This window comes from Halichoeres trimaculatus, unplaced genomic scaffold (assembly GCF_033239565.1).
Source record: "Halichoeres trimaculatus isolate MK-OKI-2021-1 unplaced genomic scaffold, fHalTri1.1 fHalTri1_scaffold_10, whole genome shotgun sequence".
NCBI classification, from domain to species: Eukaryota; Metazoa; Chordata; class Actinopteri; order Labriformes; family Labridae; genus Halichoeres; species Halichoeres trimaculatus.
The window spans coordinates 27,038,838-27,057,282 of NW_027437187.1; the positions used below are offsets into that span (position 1 = coordinate 27,038,838).

An 18,445-nucleotide genomic window follows, 5' to 3' on the forward strand; every position below is an offset into this window, starting at 1 on the left:
CTTTCTAAATCTGCCTGCCAGTCTCTCCATCAATCATTCTGTGCGCTCCAAATGATGTCACTCCTGAAGTCATGGTTAGGACAAACCTTGGTAACAAAGCGATAAACATCCTGTAGATAACCACTTGAGGAAAGGCTGGGAAAGCAGGGTGCTGACGGGGGAAGGGATATCACAAAAACATGCATACTTCGTAGAGTAGCAGAGATTTCTACACATTAGTTTGCCTGTTATGTTAACTTGGATCTTGCATAACAACTTGTTCATCTACGTAGTTTAAAGTAGCATGGTGTGACTGAAAACTCTGGGATTTGAGGTGAAGGCTGTGATGTTAAAAGCAAAATGAAAAACATGATGGATTAAAATGAAAACCCCTTTTTAGAAAGGGTTCTCTGCAACAACTGCGCTACATTTACTCCGATGCAGAAATGTTTTCGTGTAAAAATTAGTCCTGGACCAAATCCTATTTAAAACATTGTCTCTAACCTTGTCACAGCCAAATGGTCAGATTAATTATGTGAACATTGTCGTCAGGACCATGGGAATGTTATTTACTCACTGTTAAAAAGAACTGGTAGGTCTATTCAACTGTCACAGCAAACGCTTATCACTGAGAACTTCCTGCTCCCAGACGGCTTTAAATCAGTGATCCTGTGATTAGTCTTACAATTGAGTTAGCAAACCACAAGCAAAATTAATGAGAGGTTAAAATCATTCCTTCCAAACCAATAAAGACAAACATTTTCATAAAGTCAAACTGCAAAATGGATATGCATTAAAATAATTTTGCAGAAGCCAATTTTCTCTACTTTTACATAAGGTTTGGATAGTTCTTTAAGAGAAACACACAATGTTTTTTTTTTTTTTATATAAACTGGATATATACAGGCTAAGGTTTCTGGTTGGACTGATCAATTAATTTCATTATGAATGAAACCGTTAGTCAAACAATTTCAAAACCTTTGTGGCTAATTTCAATCATTTTTTTTGTACTGTTTTCTCAATGAGCAAACTGTAAAAACATTAAAATGATTCTAAAATAGTTTAAAAACAAACATAGCTGGACAAAAAGTAGAGAAGAAAAGAAAGATAAGAGCTAAATTGACAACTATGCTTAGGGGAAAATAAGCATTACTTCAAATTTTCTCATCTTTTTTTGTTGATTTCTGTTGACAAATAAAGAATCTACTACAGAGTATGCTGGGCTGATGATGGTTTTGTTGGAATTACTGCAGATTGTTTTGCCTGCATATCTTGCAGTCATCTCCTCTCCATTTGCCAAAAACAATTCTGCGAGCTGTCACAGACCATTGACGATGCAGAAGAGTACACATAAACAACAGTGCACCAAAAACTCCCAGCACATTTTTCTGCACAAAGAACCAGGGCTCTACCTGAAGGCTTCATTATGCCTCATGCAGGGGACCTACCGGTAAATCCCTTTGAACTTTATGTGCGTGAACGTACTCCACATTGAAGGGCAGGATGGCCATATTGCAGCAGACCTCTCCCTGAACTCGGTTTTCTCTGCAGGCATGTTCACTAACAGCTGAGGCCAACAGGGGTTCTGCCCTGCCAGCCCAGTCATTAGATTGTCCACAGCATGCTCCCAAAGATACTCTGCTAATGGACGCCATATAACTCAACCGGGTACTTGAGTGCACGCATAAGGTACTTGTACCCTAAATGCATAGCTTTCTTCAAGCACAAAGAGCTTCATCTGTTAACATCCTCCACTGTTTCCCCTTTTATTACAAACACAGTATTCCATTTTTTTACAGATACATCATACAGTAGAAAACACCTTTTTAACAATTTAAAAAAGCATAATGAAAGGTTACAACAGCTACGCTAAAAATTGTTTATAGTTCATGTTACACATGTAGAGGGGAGACTTGGTGAGATTTACTTTAACGCTGAAATATCAGTCATGACATAATGACCTGTCCTCAGACTGGTAGGATTACGAGCTGCACTGCAGTGTTCTAAGTTACTGAGTAATTGCTCCTGCAAAGTTTTGTCTCGCATTAAATGCAAGTCAGTCATGAACTGTACAACTCATGTGTTGCACACACAAGTTTAAGTACTGCACTCAGCAATTATAAATAGGATTATCTGTTATGACATGTACAACATAATTACAACTAGAAATGTCCAAATACCCCAAACTGACAGTTACATAGATTATCACAGTAAATACGGTTCTGTTAAACCTTCACAAAAACCCAACAGTACACAATGGTATAAAAATAAGTTAAAAATCTGCATAAATATTTTACACAATACAGTTATAAAATATGCCGTTTCTGACAAGGTTACACAAAACAAGTTTTTACACCATTGATTATGAAGTTGTTTTTCAGTTTTTTGCTTAACAAAAAAAAAAAAGAAAAACATCCATTTGAGTTGTTGATGAACACAAACTTGTAAAAAAAAAAAAAAAAAAAAGTTCTCCCCTTTTACATCGCCCTTGGCTTCAACAGTCATTTCAGATATACAAAACTGAAAAGGAGAGAAAAAAACTGCAGCACTGCCAAGTCAGACTTCCTTTTTTCGCCACTTCAATCCCCCCATTCAGCAGAGACAGATGAAGAGCGTCCCATCCCATATAGATAAACTTCCTATGAACAAGCCATTCCCCTTAAGTATCCAGTCCACAGATGAGTCCTTACAGGCTGAGCACAAAGACAGGAGAGAAAGACAGAGAGTGAGATGTTCTCAGTGTGTCATAAGAGAGATTAAGGTTTGAGAAATGGACTTAATCCTGACGTTCAGACGCTGAGCTGACATCCTTTGTAGACATGTAGCAAAGTGTATACTGGAGTTTTTACTACAGCACTGAGGTCAATTCAAATAATTATGAACAATATTCAGGAGTGATGACATGTGAAAGTCAAACAAGAGAAGGGTCGTGACTCCCAAATGGGCCGTTTCCCAGTTAACTTTCTTTATGGTGCATCAGTGGGAGATGACTGATCTTCCACAATGTGTCTCACCACAGGAGATCCAGGGTTACATACAGCAGCACAAAGATTACCATACCAACAGTACATCAGCATCTTTTGATCTGCATTATGGGAAAAAATGTGTGGATGTATTGAATGTATGTGATGCTACAGAGCGGCTATATTACCTAACAGATGAGCTGACGAGCAAGAATGAGTGTCAGATGTGTTTTATCTTTTATACAAAGACAAACATCACTGAAAACTGCTCTTTTTATGTACTCACAGCTATCTTTATACACGTGTCAAAATACAGACTGCAAACTCTGCATACAGTACCCACACTATAACTCACTTCATTTTACTTTTATTGAAATGTTAAGTTCTGTCATTTCAGTGAATTTGATTAAAAAAACTGTGTTTTTTTCCCTAGGGCATTTGTTAAATTAATGGATTTTTTTGCTTGAGTAATAAATATGAAATTATGAGTCTTGTTTCTAGAGATTCATTCAGTGTTGCATGAATTTTCGACACAAAATGATGTGTGTAGTTGTGATCTTTTCAGCAGAATCTATTCTGACGTCCTCAAGGTGCAATAATGCATTGGTTTCTTAAACAAATTTTAATGTTTCAACCAAACACACACTCTGCTGGTGCTATGTGTGTAAAGATTTTGGCTGTTACGAAATCTATTAAAGACTACGCCATAGAGTGACATCAATGTCTAAAACAGACACCCAGTGAGTTGCTCCAGCTTACCTGCGCTTCAGACGCTTTTGAGGAAGTGCCCTGAAAAAATAAAAAAGTTGGTCAGGTCATTTTGTAAGAGCATTTTTAATTTTTATGTTCTATCTCTAATATAGATAAACATATTTGACACTATATCAGCCCCTTTCTGCCAATCCTGCTCACATGTGCAGGAGTTCAAATACCTTTTTGTATATGCTGCCAGAGACACCAACCCCTCCATTTGTTTGTTTGGAGGTTTCATACATTAGGACAACCTTGACACAAACTGGCTAAATGCTGACAGTTCTATTTACTGTGAAACCAGAGTCCAGCAGCAGCCCCTACAGTTACTGAGCCTTCACGTCCAATTAAAATCAACCCTCCTGCAGCTGATCAGCTCGCTTGTGAGCCATATATCTCCAGTAAAGAGACCAATCAGTTATTTTAGGCACACTGTTCCTCTTTGAGGCTGTATTTTCATCCTTTTGAGGTGTGCTTTAAAGGAAGTTTCTTTTTTCACTTGCAGAGCTGCCAGGATTCAAATTATAGCATAGACTCTGTTGTGTAGAACAGGAGGCATTTGAGGACACAAGTATGAGCTGTTTGGACATCCCATCATGGTTTTCAATATTTTGAAAGTTTAAAAAACATGAAACCATCAACAGTAATATTCAAATTTTATTGCATCATCTGAATAAAGTCTTTTGTTTCCATATTTATCACCTCAGGGGCTTTTAAAATGGAATCTAGGCTGAGAACAAAAAAATAATTTTGCATATTAATTTAATTCTCTCATTTCTTGGCTTCTGACAAATAATCATATCCTTCTACAGCAGATGAATGACATTCTTGCCATCACTTTGCTTTTTTTAACCTGATAGCTGAAGTCAGGGGATGCTGCCCCCTAGTGGAACTCAGTGTTAATGATGCTCCACACTCAGAGGAAGGTGTGGAGGGCAGAGGTAAAACCTTGCTAACACCTTTGAAAACTTCACACGATAAATCCTGCTGAGGGTGACATTATATTGACACATGGGCTGCATGTGTCTGGCTGAGAAACACTGATCTGAGCTGTTGTGTTTGAGTGTCTGTGTGGGAATGTACACACTATTATCACACACTCACCTATAGATGTTGGGGTCAAGCATCATGGCTGTGTCCTGCGGTAACTGGGACAAGTGCACCACTTTAGTCTTCAGCTGAGATCGCTCGGTTTCATTTACCCACACGTCAGGTAATCTGCAAGACAATGCACACACATGTAGAAAGACACATGTGGTCAAGGTTTTAACTCAAAGCAGAGAGAGGCAGAGAAAATGGAGTGTGAGGAAGGTTGAATGGAGCGGGGTGAGAGCGATGAACAAAGAGTCTCATTGAGTCCAGCACACGTTAACACCTCCCACTGAACACTGAGTACATTTCCATAAGTAACACAGCCTTGACCACAGCCTTGAGACAGATACACATGAACCCGTGTGCACAGAACTGCACACATATGTACAAAGAAGCACGCTGAAAAAATACTTTACACTTCATCTTTATGAGAGCTGTTGCTAACTACAAAAAAAACTCAAAGGAAAAGGAAACGTGGGATGAGGAAACAGCTGTGTTTGAATATAAGCATGCATGTAAGAGTGAGTGCATTAAAAAAGATGCATGTTTAATGTGACCTCATCAAAGTGGCCACAAGTTCAAGTCCAACCCCTGGGCCTCTGCTGCACACATCACCCACCTTCTCTGACCTGCATGTCCTGCAGATCTCATCATAAGATTATCCCACTGTCTGCATGGTTTTGTCATTTGATATTTGATATTAAATGTGTAAATAATAAATAAAGGTGGAGACGTGGTTTTAAGGCCAGAAGATAAAAGGAACCTCAAAGACAGAACAGCCTGTTTTTTTTTCCTTTCTCTCTTTTTTTTTTTAACAATTTCATCACAAGGGTAGGTGGGTGATGTCTCCAGTGACAACTACACACATGCACACGATGTACTGTACAGCTCAGCTGCACCTTACTGTACAGTTTGACCCCCTGTGAAAGAAGGGAGTGTATGCGAGCAGCAGCGTGGCAAGTCGAGGTGCAGAGGAAACAAAGAGCTTAGGGAGTTGACTGCGCCTCCCTCTCCCTCCTCCAGCCCCCCCTTGTCTCCACCCCCAGCATTCCCCCCGTCACTACGTGCGTCATCGCAGGAGCCCCCAGAGATGCAGACACACACACTCACACACACACCTTCTCCAGGCAGCCACCCAGCCAAATCACTCATTCACATGCCTTGTCAGCCCATTCAGCGGGACGGGGTGACTGCTGTGCTTCACATGCAGCACATGCAGTGCAGGTAAGGGTGAGGAACAAAGATGATTGAAAACAGACAAACGAGAGGAAGAAATGATAGAGGAGAAAGGGAAAGTTGTGAGGGAGGGAAGAAAGTAAAGTGGCTCATGTTAATGTACAACCACTGGCTGGAACAGTGATTGCAAATCCTTTTATGGCCTGTTTAAGTGCCTGTAGGATGGGGTAAGCTGCAGAGGATAATTTAGTACACACTATAAAACTCAGATTGCCACAGTAGTGTACTCATGATCTGCTATTATCCAGCCTTATATTACGCGTAACACTTCACACTATTAAAGTTGAACCAACAACAGTTGTCTGACCTTAGTTTGACTTGATGCTCATTAGTTTGAAGATTTCAGCTCAGACACAATGCTTTGAAAAGGTAAACATCTACAAAATAGAGTTAATCCAGAACCCTCACTAAAGAAAATGACAGATCATGACTATTAACTGTAAAAAAAAAAATGGACGTCATCTTGCTTGGCTCGAAGTGAGGTCTCCACAGAAACAGCTCCCCCTGGTGACCGGCTCCACAATAGGTCAAAAAATCCAGCACTCCAGTCATTCCAGATGGGCTGTGGTCAAACTTTAAAAAATTAATACACCTGGTAGAAATGTTTCTCACGTTCGATTGTTGTAGTGATTTGAAGATATAATTTGGCTGTCTTGTACTATAGTCCTCTTTTTTTCTGAAAAGTGTTGCTTTCATTAGTTATAAGAGGTTTAAAACGAGATTGACAGCTGCCACTCATGTGTGCTTTTTTGGGGGGGATTGTAAAATATGTTTGGGGGTAGAGTCAAGAAGTGATAAGACTCCTGAAAAAAAAATATTATTCTTATTATCCGGCTCCACTCAGAGTCTCCCAGAATCCCTCACAGTTTTTACTGCGCAGACTCTGGCTGCACAACTGCTATCAATGGCTACACCTGTGTTGGGGATATTTTGGCTTTAAAACCGTACAATGGTAAATGGCAGAGCCATGCTATCCACCCTATATACAGTCTATGCTAATGACAGGCAGAGGAAAACTAAAAGTACTACTGAACTTAACTCACAGAATCCTTCAAAGAAAACAACTTGTTTGTGAAGGTGGGAAACTATACACACAGGTAAATATGTGGGAGCAGTGGGAGCAGTGGGAGCAACATCAAATGTGTGAGTTTGGTGTGACTAAGTTAAGTTTTCTCGCCATTGATTCCGTACTGCATGGCAAATCTGTACCTGTCCTCTTTAATGTTAACAACTCGAGAAGAGGCAGAAACAAGACAAGAAACAGCCTCCTCCAAAGCTGTCTCAAAGTTTAAGTAAGTCTTGACTTAGTGTCCTTGTGTAACGCAAACGTCAAACGACACAAGAGGACCTGCTGAGTGTCAAACACGCAGTAAACACTCCTGTGTGTGTTTGAGGGCGAACACACGTCCTCATCCTGAGTCACTATAAAGATGTCAGAGAGAGCGTGCTGTGGTACAAATGAGTAAGTCTTTTCTGATAGATGTGAGGCACTCAGAAGGTCCGGGTTGGAGGTCAGCGTGTCACGCCAGTGTAGCACATACACAAATATACACAAGGTGCTAAGAGGGGTTTTCAAAGAGAGAGGGAGCCATCTAGTCACACCAAGACAAATAAAGACAAATGGATTTATTTTATTTTCCAGGGGGGACTGTTTTTTTGCAGCTTCAAGAGGCAGAATGGTATTCTGTGGGTGAGGTCTCCATGACCAGACTGGGGGAACTAGACAGAGTGAAGCCCCCTCTTTCAGTCTGGACCGATGGTTTGAAGAACTTTTTGCTCCTGAGAGTTAAAGTGTGTGATTAATGTCTAACATATTGAATAGCTTTATAAGTAGGGATTATGAAGGTATTTGGTTTCTTCATAAACATCATTCTAAAAAAATCTGACATGGAGTGATGCTTTATGGACCACAGAGGACATTGCTGCTTCAAAACTTACTGGCAAAAAGATACAATAACAATTTCTCAATACAGAGTTACGCCCACTTCTTAGCATACACCCTGAAATGGAAGCATCTTGTTCAAAATACTTCTTCAGAGATAAGACAGAGTTAAAAGGATTGCTGTACTCTTTTTCTTGTGCTTGAAAATATGTGCTGATGAACAGTATTTGTAGAGTTGTGTACCTTAGATTCTTTAATAGATTTGTATTTCTTGAGGATTTAGATGCCTTGTGAAATATTTATGCCAATGTCCTGATGTTTCAAAAGGAGAAAAGTGGCCACGCTATGCTATTCAGGTCTGCTGCCTTCGCCTGCCTGCAGCTGTTTTTAGGTTATCTGTGTGAGTTCAGTCTTACCTCACTAACGTCTGCGGGCAAGAAAGTGCAAAAACAAGTCAAAGCTTCCAGGAGGAACTTTTGTTTTTTTGTCAATCTTGGCTAGCCCTGCGGATACAAAGTTATATCTTATCTCTTTGCTGAGCCTGTGCTGTATGAAGGAGTGTTGTCTGATGAATAACAAAGGCTGTTTCTGGAGGGTGCCAGTGATGGCTTCTATTGGCAGCGTCCTGGTGGCAGTGACTCATTTTAGGTAGTTAAGAAATTGTTACCTATGACCCACAAATATTGATGCAAATAAGGAAAGATTTAGGATATTTTTTAGAAGGCCAACTCTGTTTGGTTTTAAGTTTTCTTAAGATCTTTAGACCTTTTTTTTTTTTCAATACAATTCTCTTTACACCTTTTCCATTTCCTTCTGTGCTGGTTTCATTTTTTTAAGGGGAACATAACAGCAAGTGCAGGTCAAGATCAACAACAACAAAAAAAGATCCCACAATATCCACAGTGGGCGCACAACAGTCAGCACAAACTGAAAGTTCCTCACAGGAGTTTTAAATACAGGTTTAAAAATAAAACAGGGGCTTTCACATAAGCTGACTGTATTTAAATCATAAAAAAGAAATTGAGAAGGCATCGAAACATGACCTAAAGAAAATCAATTAGTTTCCACTTTTATCAGTCATCTTTTGAGTAAAGCCCTGGATTTTATCAGGTGAATCAGAGATGGTGATGGGAAATCAGTGATGGGAGAATTGGATTTTTTACACCAGCTCTGTCAGTTACTTTTATTTATTGTCTATCCTCTGGAGAAACATTTAGCTGTTTACGTTTCAGAACATAAAACTTTCTTCTTTTACAATTCACTGCAGCAAAATGGGCAATTATGGGCCTAACACTGGAATGTGCATTGAAACTTTCATGTACTGCTGTTTGATGGTCAAAGATCTGTAGAAAATGAGCCAAAGAAATTCCACAGCTCGTACGGATGCAACTTAGAGACCATTAGTGGATTAAAGTTGCCTTTATCTCTGCCCTCTGACTTTGCCAATTTGATGTCACAAAGGTAGTTAAAGAGATTTATACATCTGTGGACACCATTTGAAAATAGTGTAACTTAATATGTGGCAATGACAACAAATGACTAACAAAGGTTTGAGGGATAAACTCATGTTGTGCTTGATAAACAACACAGTTTGTCACAACATGATGTGCCAATGGCTCGAGGCGTTCACTGTCACACAGTGTGTGCTCTACTGTTGGTTTTTCTGAGGCATTCAACAGCATGCAGGGGAATCCATTCAGCCATCCATCAAAGATTAAACAGCAATTACAGCTCTCTTGTTGTCCCTCAGCCCACGCAGCCCCTCCCTCTCTCCTCTGTGTTCAGAACGGTTTGCGTTAATCAGTCACTCATTAACAATATTGGAGTTAATGAGTGTCAGAATGTGAATGGTTCATCCCAGTATTAATAAACATGACTTACTACATTCACAGTGCTAATCATTGACTGGGTTACTGAGAACATGCACGTTAAACACGCCCACAGACACAGACTTGATGTTGACCTCGGTGTTGAGGGTCACGACACTTGATGTTTGGCTAAATGACGACCATATAATCTGTCAAGTACCAGGACATTACAGGGAGTTAACGATAGAAGATTAACCAGACTGAGGTATGACTTACTACTAACAAAACAATTTTCATCCCAATGAATTCCTCCCCTAACAGCGATTACTGGCTTTCCTACCCAGGTTAAAGCAATGTACACAAGGCTGTATTAAGAGATACAGAAAATTAAAGAGAGAGCAAGCTTTTGGCTTTTGTTTTGACACTGACAGTCCTGAAAACACCAAAGCTTGAGAGCAAGGAATAGATTTAAGAGGATTTTTTTTGTAAGTGTCCAGATTTGGGGTATATCGTATGATGGAATCTGAATTCAGCTCTTGTCAATGGGAAGATTTAAAGATCAAACTGCCACACTGCTACCAACGATACCTGAAGAGTTTTTCACCTTGGCCAAAAAGCTTCTGCTGTAGGAACAGTAATAAAAGGTCAAAGCAACATTTTACTTAGATCTTTTGAACGTAGACCCCTTTTCCCTCCTCATCATCTGCCAAATGCTACAAGGTCACGGAAGCTGCTGTAATTTTTTCAATTTTCCTGTTATATTCACATATTTATTGGTGTTTTCACTGTCACAACCATGATATGTCAAAAGATTGTTGTGCTTGGGCCAACGCAACAGCCCTCAGAATTGTGTCACCACTGTCGGAGTGAACTATTTTTTGTTTTGAATGAATACATTCACATTAAGTTTTTTAAAATACAGTTGATTTATTTAAATGATCAGTGTTAAAAAATATATATATATATATGGTTTTAAGTCCAAATTTGTCATTTGAATATATAATGTAAATGATAAAGGTTGCAAATATAAAAGCAATCCTAAAAGAGAACAAATGAAACTGTACAAAAAAATCTACGAAAGTTAATATTTAACATTTGACAATCTATGTGTGTTCCTCTGACTGACTTATTTAAAGACACAAAACCAATATAAGAATAAATAAACAGAAATAATAAGCTTCTCAATGGGTCCGTATTGAGAAAAACAAAGAAACAGTACAGTAAAAAAAGACAATGTGTGATGAAAGAGAATTGCAACCCTTTTTTGATAACTGGGACTCTGCTGCATATACACATGAGTTTAAATTTATTAACATTTAAAGAAAAAAAATCAAAATGAAAACCTGTTTTATCCAAATTCTTAAGAATCAGAGACAACAAAAACTGCAGAAACTGGTGTCAGTGGAACAGAGAGAGGATTTTTGAAATTGCGGTTGCCCCCAGGGTTTTTAAATCTGAGGATGTGCATGTGGTGTATTTTGTTTTCCCTGGGCTAAGAAAAGAAAGAGATACATTTGAAGATACAAGGAAACAAAATTCAGCCAAGACTCTCTATCAAAGTACCAACAGCCTCATTTAGATATCCCAACATGCATTGCTGAGTATGTAGCCAGAAGTCTGCAGACATTTTCTGTGGTTTAGGGTGAAGGATCCCCAAGGTTAGTGAGCGTGCTGGGGCTTAAGGATAAATCCCATCTAGGCTATACTTTAGTCAAACACTATTACGAGCTCTGTGTAAAGAGACTAAGGTTAAAAGTTACACAGAGCCTCAAGCAAGCAGAGTGCATCTCACTCACCATGGATGAGTGAACTTCATGAGTTACTCAGAGCTATACGCTTATATAGAAGACCTTTATTAAACCTTCATTTGTCTTTGTTGTACTATGGACTTTGTATGTGATATTACTGAATTGTGAAGTTTTGATATTGTTACATCCCTAACATTTTAAAGTTTCTGATTATTGCTTCAAGATGCTAAACTTGCTTGTACAATCATAGTCATTTGAGTAAAACAAGTGCTGTGTCCCAAATAAAGATTGTATAATTCATGTACGTAGTCTCCCCAATGTTATCTGTCTGTTTCTGAAACAGATTTTTGAAACTAATCGGCTATCGCGGCCATATTGAAAGTGTCTAACGTGAGCTGAGCTGTGCGTCTGATTGGACGAGCTCGTGATCTTGCTATCTTCTGAACTGCAGAGCTTGAAAATTAGCGATTCAGACAGGAGACGTTTTGTAAACCAGGCTGTAAATAGGTTAATTTCTGCGGTAAAAACAACTTTTTTGGCTTTGTGTGTATTGGACTTCTGGAGCAAGCCTCAAGCAGACACTTGAAAAACTGCAGGTTTTAGCACTTCTGCATTTGCTCATATTCTTAGACTGGAGGTTGCCGCTTGGTCTCAAATCACGTACTTCTCTAAGTAAGCTTATATAAATTGCACCGTGTACACTCTGTACCTACTGGAACAGTGCAAGAATCCTTACTGGGTAGTGCTGCCCCAATCCAAACATTGTGGCTTCGCATTTACTGGAAATTATGATCGCATTTCACAACTGTGAAACTATTTCACGAGTGATCTTCTGCTTTTAACTGATTACATCCACCAACCAATGTTTGATCTGTTACCTGTCCCTCCGCCCTTTGCCTGCGCAGCCAATATGACAACCATTGAGTGTGAAAAGAGTCCAGTGCGCCTCACTCAATTTTTTGACCATTTTGAGTAGAGATAGACTGATATGGATTTTTTGCGGCCGATACCGATATTTGAAGCCGATACTCATTTGCAGTCAAAGTGAACATATTGCTGTAAAAATTTTGAACAATACAAACTCCAACACTTAACTGCATTCAAGTAGATTTAGTAAACAGTTCCCAGGCTTAGCAGCATGTTTTATAAAGTTAAATAAAAACTTAAAAAGAAACAGCTAAAGTTTTCAACAGTAAATAAAGTTTTCCAAAATTTCTATGGAACTGCAATAAAACTGGCATGTAATGCAGTTGAATCAATTTCAGAGCCGAAGCAATGCAGTTTTATATTTGTTTGGTATCGGCTGTTGGATTAAAAAAAATGCTGATGCCGATATGCCCCAAAATGCCAAATATCCGCCCCGTTAATCGGCCCAGCCAATAATCGGTCTATCCCTAGTTTTGAGTAGACAAGCTGAGAAATCAAAGTGCACTGCATTTTCTCATACCGTACAAATGTTACTTATATGTGCCTATAAAGTAGGGCTTGGAAGATATGCTATTGTCACGATTCGATTCTATCATTATTTTTGGGGTGCGGATTCAATTCAAATTGCGATTCTTCAATATTTACGATTTTTAGTTTGCCTTTTTTACCCCAGACCATGTGAAAAAGTTGATGATGATATCTCCAGACTATATCCGGAGCCATATTTTCCCATAAAATGCACATCACCAGAGTCAGAAACATTTCACCCTCTGCTGGAGAGGGCTTCATTTCAGTCTAAACAAAGACTGAAATGAAGAATTTGGATTTGGAAAAAAAAAGATTGTTTGACAAAGAATCCCAATTTTTATGCTGTCAAACAAAAAAACCTGATATATATCGTATTTCGATTTTTCTGCAACCCCTAATAGAAATGAATGAGTTAAGGGTTTATAGTAGAAACCGACATGACAAAGAGTTAAAAATACTCCATGAGCTACATTGACAAAAGCAGCAAAAACAAAATACTATACTATATATATAGATAATCCCCATGTGATCATCACCTGGTCAACCTGTTATCTGTTAGGGGCTATTAAACCACACTCACAGCTCAAGATATCACCGTTCACTTCCTCTGACACCCCTCTATGGATCGGCTATGCGTTTTAATTACAAGAGCACTTGCCAGCCTCAGGGCGAATATATGACTCAGCAGTGTCTCTGATTTCTCCGCATGGATCAAGCCAAAAGGCCTCTCACTCTCGTTTTATCTCCTTCTGTTTAATTCTCGCCCTATCATCCACTCTCTGGTTTCACTCTACCACGTTTCTCTTCCCCCCTCAAAACCATTTTCTTCCCACTCCCATTTCTCACTTTCCCCCGCTCTCTGTCTCCAGTATTTTTCCCCTTATCCATTCTGCTTCTATCTGTGTTGGAGTCTCAGTATCAATCTCCATCTGTGTCGCTTTGCTCGGGATTAAACTGAGGAGTCTTTCCTGATCTCCAAACTTCATCTTTCTCTTCCTCCCCCTTGTCCTTCATTATTTCTCTATGCATACGATTAAACTCCCACATGCAGGGTGGGGAGGAGATAGCAGAGGTGGATCAGAGAGGAGAATAGGAGCGAAGGGGAGCAGAGCAAGGTTCTGGTGATGGTTTGTTCAACGGAAGCTGTCACTTGAAGTTTACCTCATGAAGCATCATCTGAGTTTTCTTTGCTCTTCTTTTTCCGCAACACATTTTCTTTTATTTTCAAACTGAAACCTGTCTCCTCTGACCTTTTTCTCCTTTCCCCTCTCATCCCCACTCTTTATACACCTCTTTCCTATATGGCTTTCTTCTTATACCCCACCCTTTCCACCTTCTTCCACCTCACTTCCACTCTTCCTCTCCCTTCTCTCTGATCATCCTCAGAGGCTGTGCAGTCAAACCCTCTAATGGGAGTGTGGGAGTGTTGGAAGTGTGGTGGGAGCTTCCCCTGAGCTGAAAATCACATCACTCTGTGAAGTCTTTTTCTCTCTCGGTGCAAGACTCATCTCATAGGTATGGTTGAGAACCTGCATGTTCTTCTTTCCAATTCCTGAAATGAGCTGGGGCTTAAGAGCTGCCATGGTTCACCTAAAGTGGGCTGGGAATAGGTATGTGGTAAGTACCGAGTAGGGGCCTCATTTGGCCAAACACACTTTTTTTTCCTTGCATCCAGAGGCACAGGAAAAGAAACAACTATCCTTCAAGTGACTCTAGGTGCTGACTCACTGTTTAAAGACATTTGAGTGAACCAATTTTTGATTTTTCAAGGGGAATGGAGCCAAGCTGATAGCACTGAATGTGCACCAGACCCAGAGAGTGGCAGGGATTGTCTCCACCCAATCAGCACTCAGGAAGTGAGCATGACCAGGTCCATTAAAACACAGAGATGACAGTGGCCAGTGCTTACTCTTAGAGAAGAGACCTGAAATGCTCGTGTGTGTGTATGGTTTAAAGGCACAAACACTGAGAGCTCCATGGTATCAACGGAGGAGAAAAGGTTTGGTTGGATTGATAGCAAGCCACAATGTTGGGTACACAATGAACGGAAAGTAGAACTGTAAAACTATCCAGGAGCAAAACATGTACACTCCTTTTTCTTCATGTGCAAACATACACTCCTGCAGCTCAGAAAGGAAACGTCTGTGAGAGTCAAAAACTGGACAATGGAAGGCATGAGCACAAGATGGCACATAAGATTCTGAGATTTGAAATAGTAATTTTATGGGAATTTAAAGGATTTTTATCAATCTTTAAGTTTTGTGAACATCTTTATCAGTAGCAAAAGTGTTTTCTGATCATGTACTAGCATTCAATCAGCTGATGCCCATTATTATAGAAAGAAGTTAATTAAAGTTAGGGATATAGAATGCTAACATCATAATGTTTTTGTTTTATGCTGCCAATGAAATCTAACATTTTGAAAACAATACCAAATGAGAAGCAAAATATCTGATATTTCATAAAAGGGCTGAAAAATGAATGAAAGGTTTTGGCTCATACAATACTGCTGCAAAGAGCTTCTGTACAACACAGGGAGAATAATGTGTGCCATACACCTTTTGTTCACTGGGGTCAAAAATGACCTCACCTGGTTCTACTAATATTTTAAGCACCTTGTACAAAGCGTCAACAATTCTGTACTACACATTTAGCCTTACTTTAGTTCAACCCATGACCACGATTTACCCCCCTTTTTTGGAATTTAGGGCCAACAGACCTTGTTTACAAAAAAAGAATACCCTTTTTTTGACAGTAAAGGACCTCATTTAAAGTCAAAATGACCCTCAGGAAAACACAAGGGCTAATATTAGATCACTAATATTGGATTGCTAATTGCTCAGCAGCAGCCACGCTGAAGGAGCTGCCTGCAGTGTCTGCAGACATTTTTTCCTTACAATTTTCCATTACCTCGTTAGCACATTATTTCAAAATACAATTAACTGGTCTCTCTACTCCTGTGTTTATCTAGGTTCTACAAATTATACTAAATTCAAACTATTTGCAATTTTTTTTCTATGAATGGGGAAAATGTATTTTTTTCTGATCAGGCTGCATAAAAAGTAATGCTATGATGATGGAAGTGGCAGCCACTATGAAAAACTGTTCAAATGTATAAAAAAGGCATCAATGGCTGAAACTGAGCATCTGGTGGTGTAAAACTCCTACTGTGTTGCTACACACTACATAAATAAAATTATCACCTCTACGTTAGGATAAGCACTATAAAATCTTGAAGGGGACATATCATGCTGATCTGTGATTTAATACTTGCATATACAACAATAACGTTGAAAACAAGACCTTTCACCCCCTGAATTTTCAAAAAAATGTGATATTGTATTTTTTCTGATATCCTAGAACGAGATTTGATGCCTCTGAAAATAGGTAATTGACATTTGGCTTCGAGATTTCGACCTTCATGGCGACACGAGGATCCTCTCTTTTTATTGGAGTAATCTGATAAAGCAGCTCCTCCTCTGTGAAGTCAGTCAGTCACACAACCGCCACCAAGGGATACACCCACCAAGAGCCGAGTATAAATAAAGCTCCCTACCAGCTCTGGCTAACTTGACTGATTGCTAACATAGTGATGAACTGACGGTAGAGGCGATCTTTAGACTACACTTTCAGCATGATGGATAAAACAGACAGAGAAAAGTGAAGGAGCAGGATGGAGCCCTGTTATAGAAATAGTTTATTGGTGAAGTCTGCCTATATTTCCACGTATAAACGTGTTACAGTACTGGTTTGAGCTGCAGAACCATCCAGGTCTGACTCGGGGTCCAATACAAAAAGGACGTATCCTACACTCTGCCATTTTATTAGTGCTATCAATGCCTTACGGTGAAGTTTTGGCAAACAGCAAACTCGCTTGGTCTGCTCCATTCAATGTGGCAATTTTGTAAATACTGCCAAGCTGCAAAAACCACCCCCTGGCTCTACCCCCTCCGCCCCTCTGATAGAACTGACCAATCAGAGCACAAAGGGCTGTGACGTTGCGGGGTTACTGGAGGTCATTCTTTCAACGAGATCTTCAAAATGGCCTAAAATGAGGATATTGAGAACGCTATTGTGGAGCAATGAAGGAACTGAATGACTTGTACTGAGGGCAGAAATGCTTTACAGGCATCCTAGTCTGGCATAGTGAAAAGGAGAAACAAGCATGATATGTTCCCTTTAAAATCATGGTAGTGTGCTGCTAATGTGGAAGTTTGAGCAGTAAAAGTTTTACTCACATGTCCTCAGGTGTCCAGTGTAGGAGGACTTTCACCTTGCCAGACCCCTCTTTCCTTCTGGCTAGCACCTGCACAGAAACAACAAACTCACAGGATGAGCTATAACAGACACACAAAGAGCTTCCTTACTAGACTTCACACAATCAAGCCACTCCAGCGTGTGTGTCTCTATCATTCTGTGCCTGATATTGACTTGAGCATTTAAGTTAACCTGCATATTACAGTTAATTTCAAACTTCAGTAATTTTACAAGCAGGATTAGCATAAACGTGTGGATTTGGCTGGGATTGCAGCATCCTCTCATGTCTGCGGAAAGCCAGCTTCAAAGACGTGCCCCCGTCCTGGCCCCTTCTTTCTCACTCATAATGAGGCTACATGCTTCAAACATCTCACCAAGTGATACAGTGCCTGATCATTACACTAATAAGCAATGTGAGCCCTCTTAATAATGCATGCAAGAGCTCAGAGAGGTTTCTATTTTCAACAGCCACATTCCCCATGCAACAAAATGTAACCAATCTCTTGAAATCCAGACAAAAGTGAGGTGGTGTTTGAGCTAGCTGAAGACGGGCTTATCACAGCTGACGTTCCTTACAAGACGCGTGGTGCACACTGAGCATTTATCACCACAAACACGTCAGTGCTTTGTTTCAGAGTGTGTCAGCACCAGACACAACAAGGCTTTTAACAGGAATGTGTCTTTTGGGAACGTGACACATTTTCAAACATTTGCTGCAGCTTTAATAAGGAAAGTTTGGTTTATTTTATCTGTGCGTGTTTTGAAGCCTGTTCTCCCCCTGCTGAACTAATCCAGTCTGCCACCACAACTTCAAACTTTAAGGGGTTTTTTTTCTTTTCTTGTGAAAATACAGTCAAGACAATACCAGGTTTCCGCACAGTTCAAGCATGACATTTCATCTATCATGCTGAGCTGGTTGATAGTAAGACAGGTCTGGTATTCACACAAATATTGTCAGAGAGGAAAAGAAAGGGTAGAAAAATAACCAGGAGAGTCAAAAATAGCCGCAGATATAACCTCTTGCGTCAATGAGCTCTTTTTTGCAAGGAATGTCTATTTTTAGGAGAGGGAATGAGCTCACATGTGAAGAAGCTCTCTTACGCACATGAATATCTGAAATTATTTTTGGGACTCTGGGGATGGGCTGTGGCTTTGATGGAAACTGGTTTGAGGACAGGAGGGAGAAGGTCCTCCTGAGATGAGAGACAGAGACCTAGAAATCACTCTTCACCTCATCCTTCTGCAGCGTTTCTTCCTCTTCTAATTTTGATCCAA

At 39.8% G+C, this 18,445-nt stretch overlaps 1 protein-coding gene across 1 annotated transcript in view; it reads right to left on the reverse strand.

Moving 5' to 3' along the window:
- Positions 1-1,733: 1,733 nt before the first annotated feature.
- LOC141797173 (zinc finger protein aebp2-like) overlaps positions 1,734-18,445 on the reverse strand; it is a 30,811-nt gene continuing 14,099 nt past the window's right edge. Inside the window, exons 6-9 of the mRNA XM_074678624.1 lie at positions 17,152-17,219; positions 4,797-4,910; positions 3,702-3,731; positions 1,734-2,672 (exon numbers count right to left, since the gene is read on the reverse strand). Coding sequence (XP_074534725.1) covers positions 2,666-2,672; positions 3,702-3,731; positions 4,797-4,910; positions 17,152-17,219 — 219 coding nt within the window. The 3' untranslated portion in view covers positions 1,734-2,665. The remainder of the gene's footprint in view (positions 2,673-3,701; positions 3,732-4,796; positions 4,911-17,151; positions 17,220-18,445) is intronic.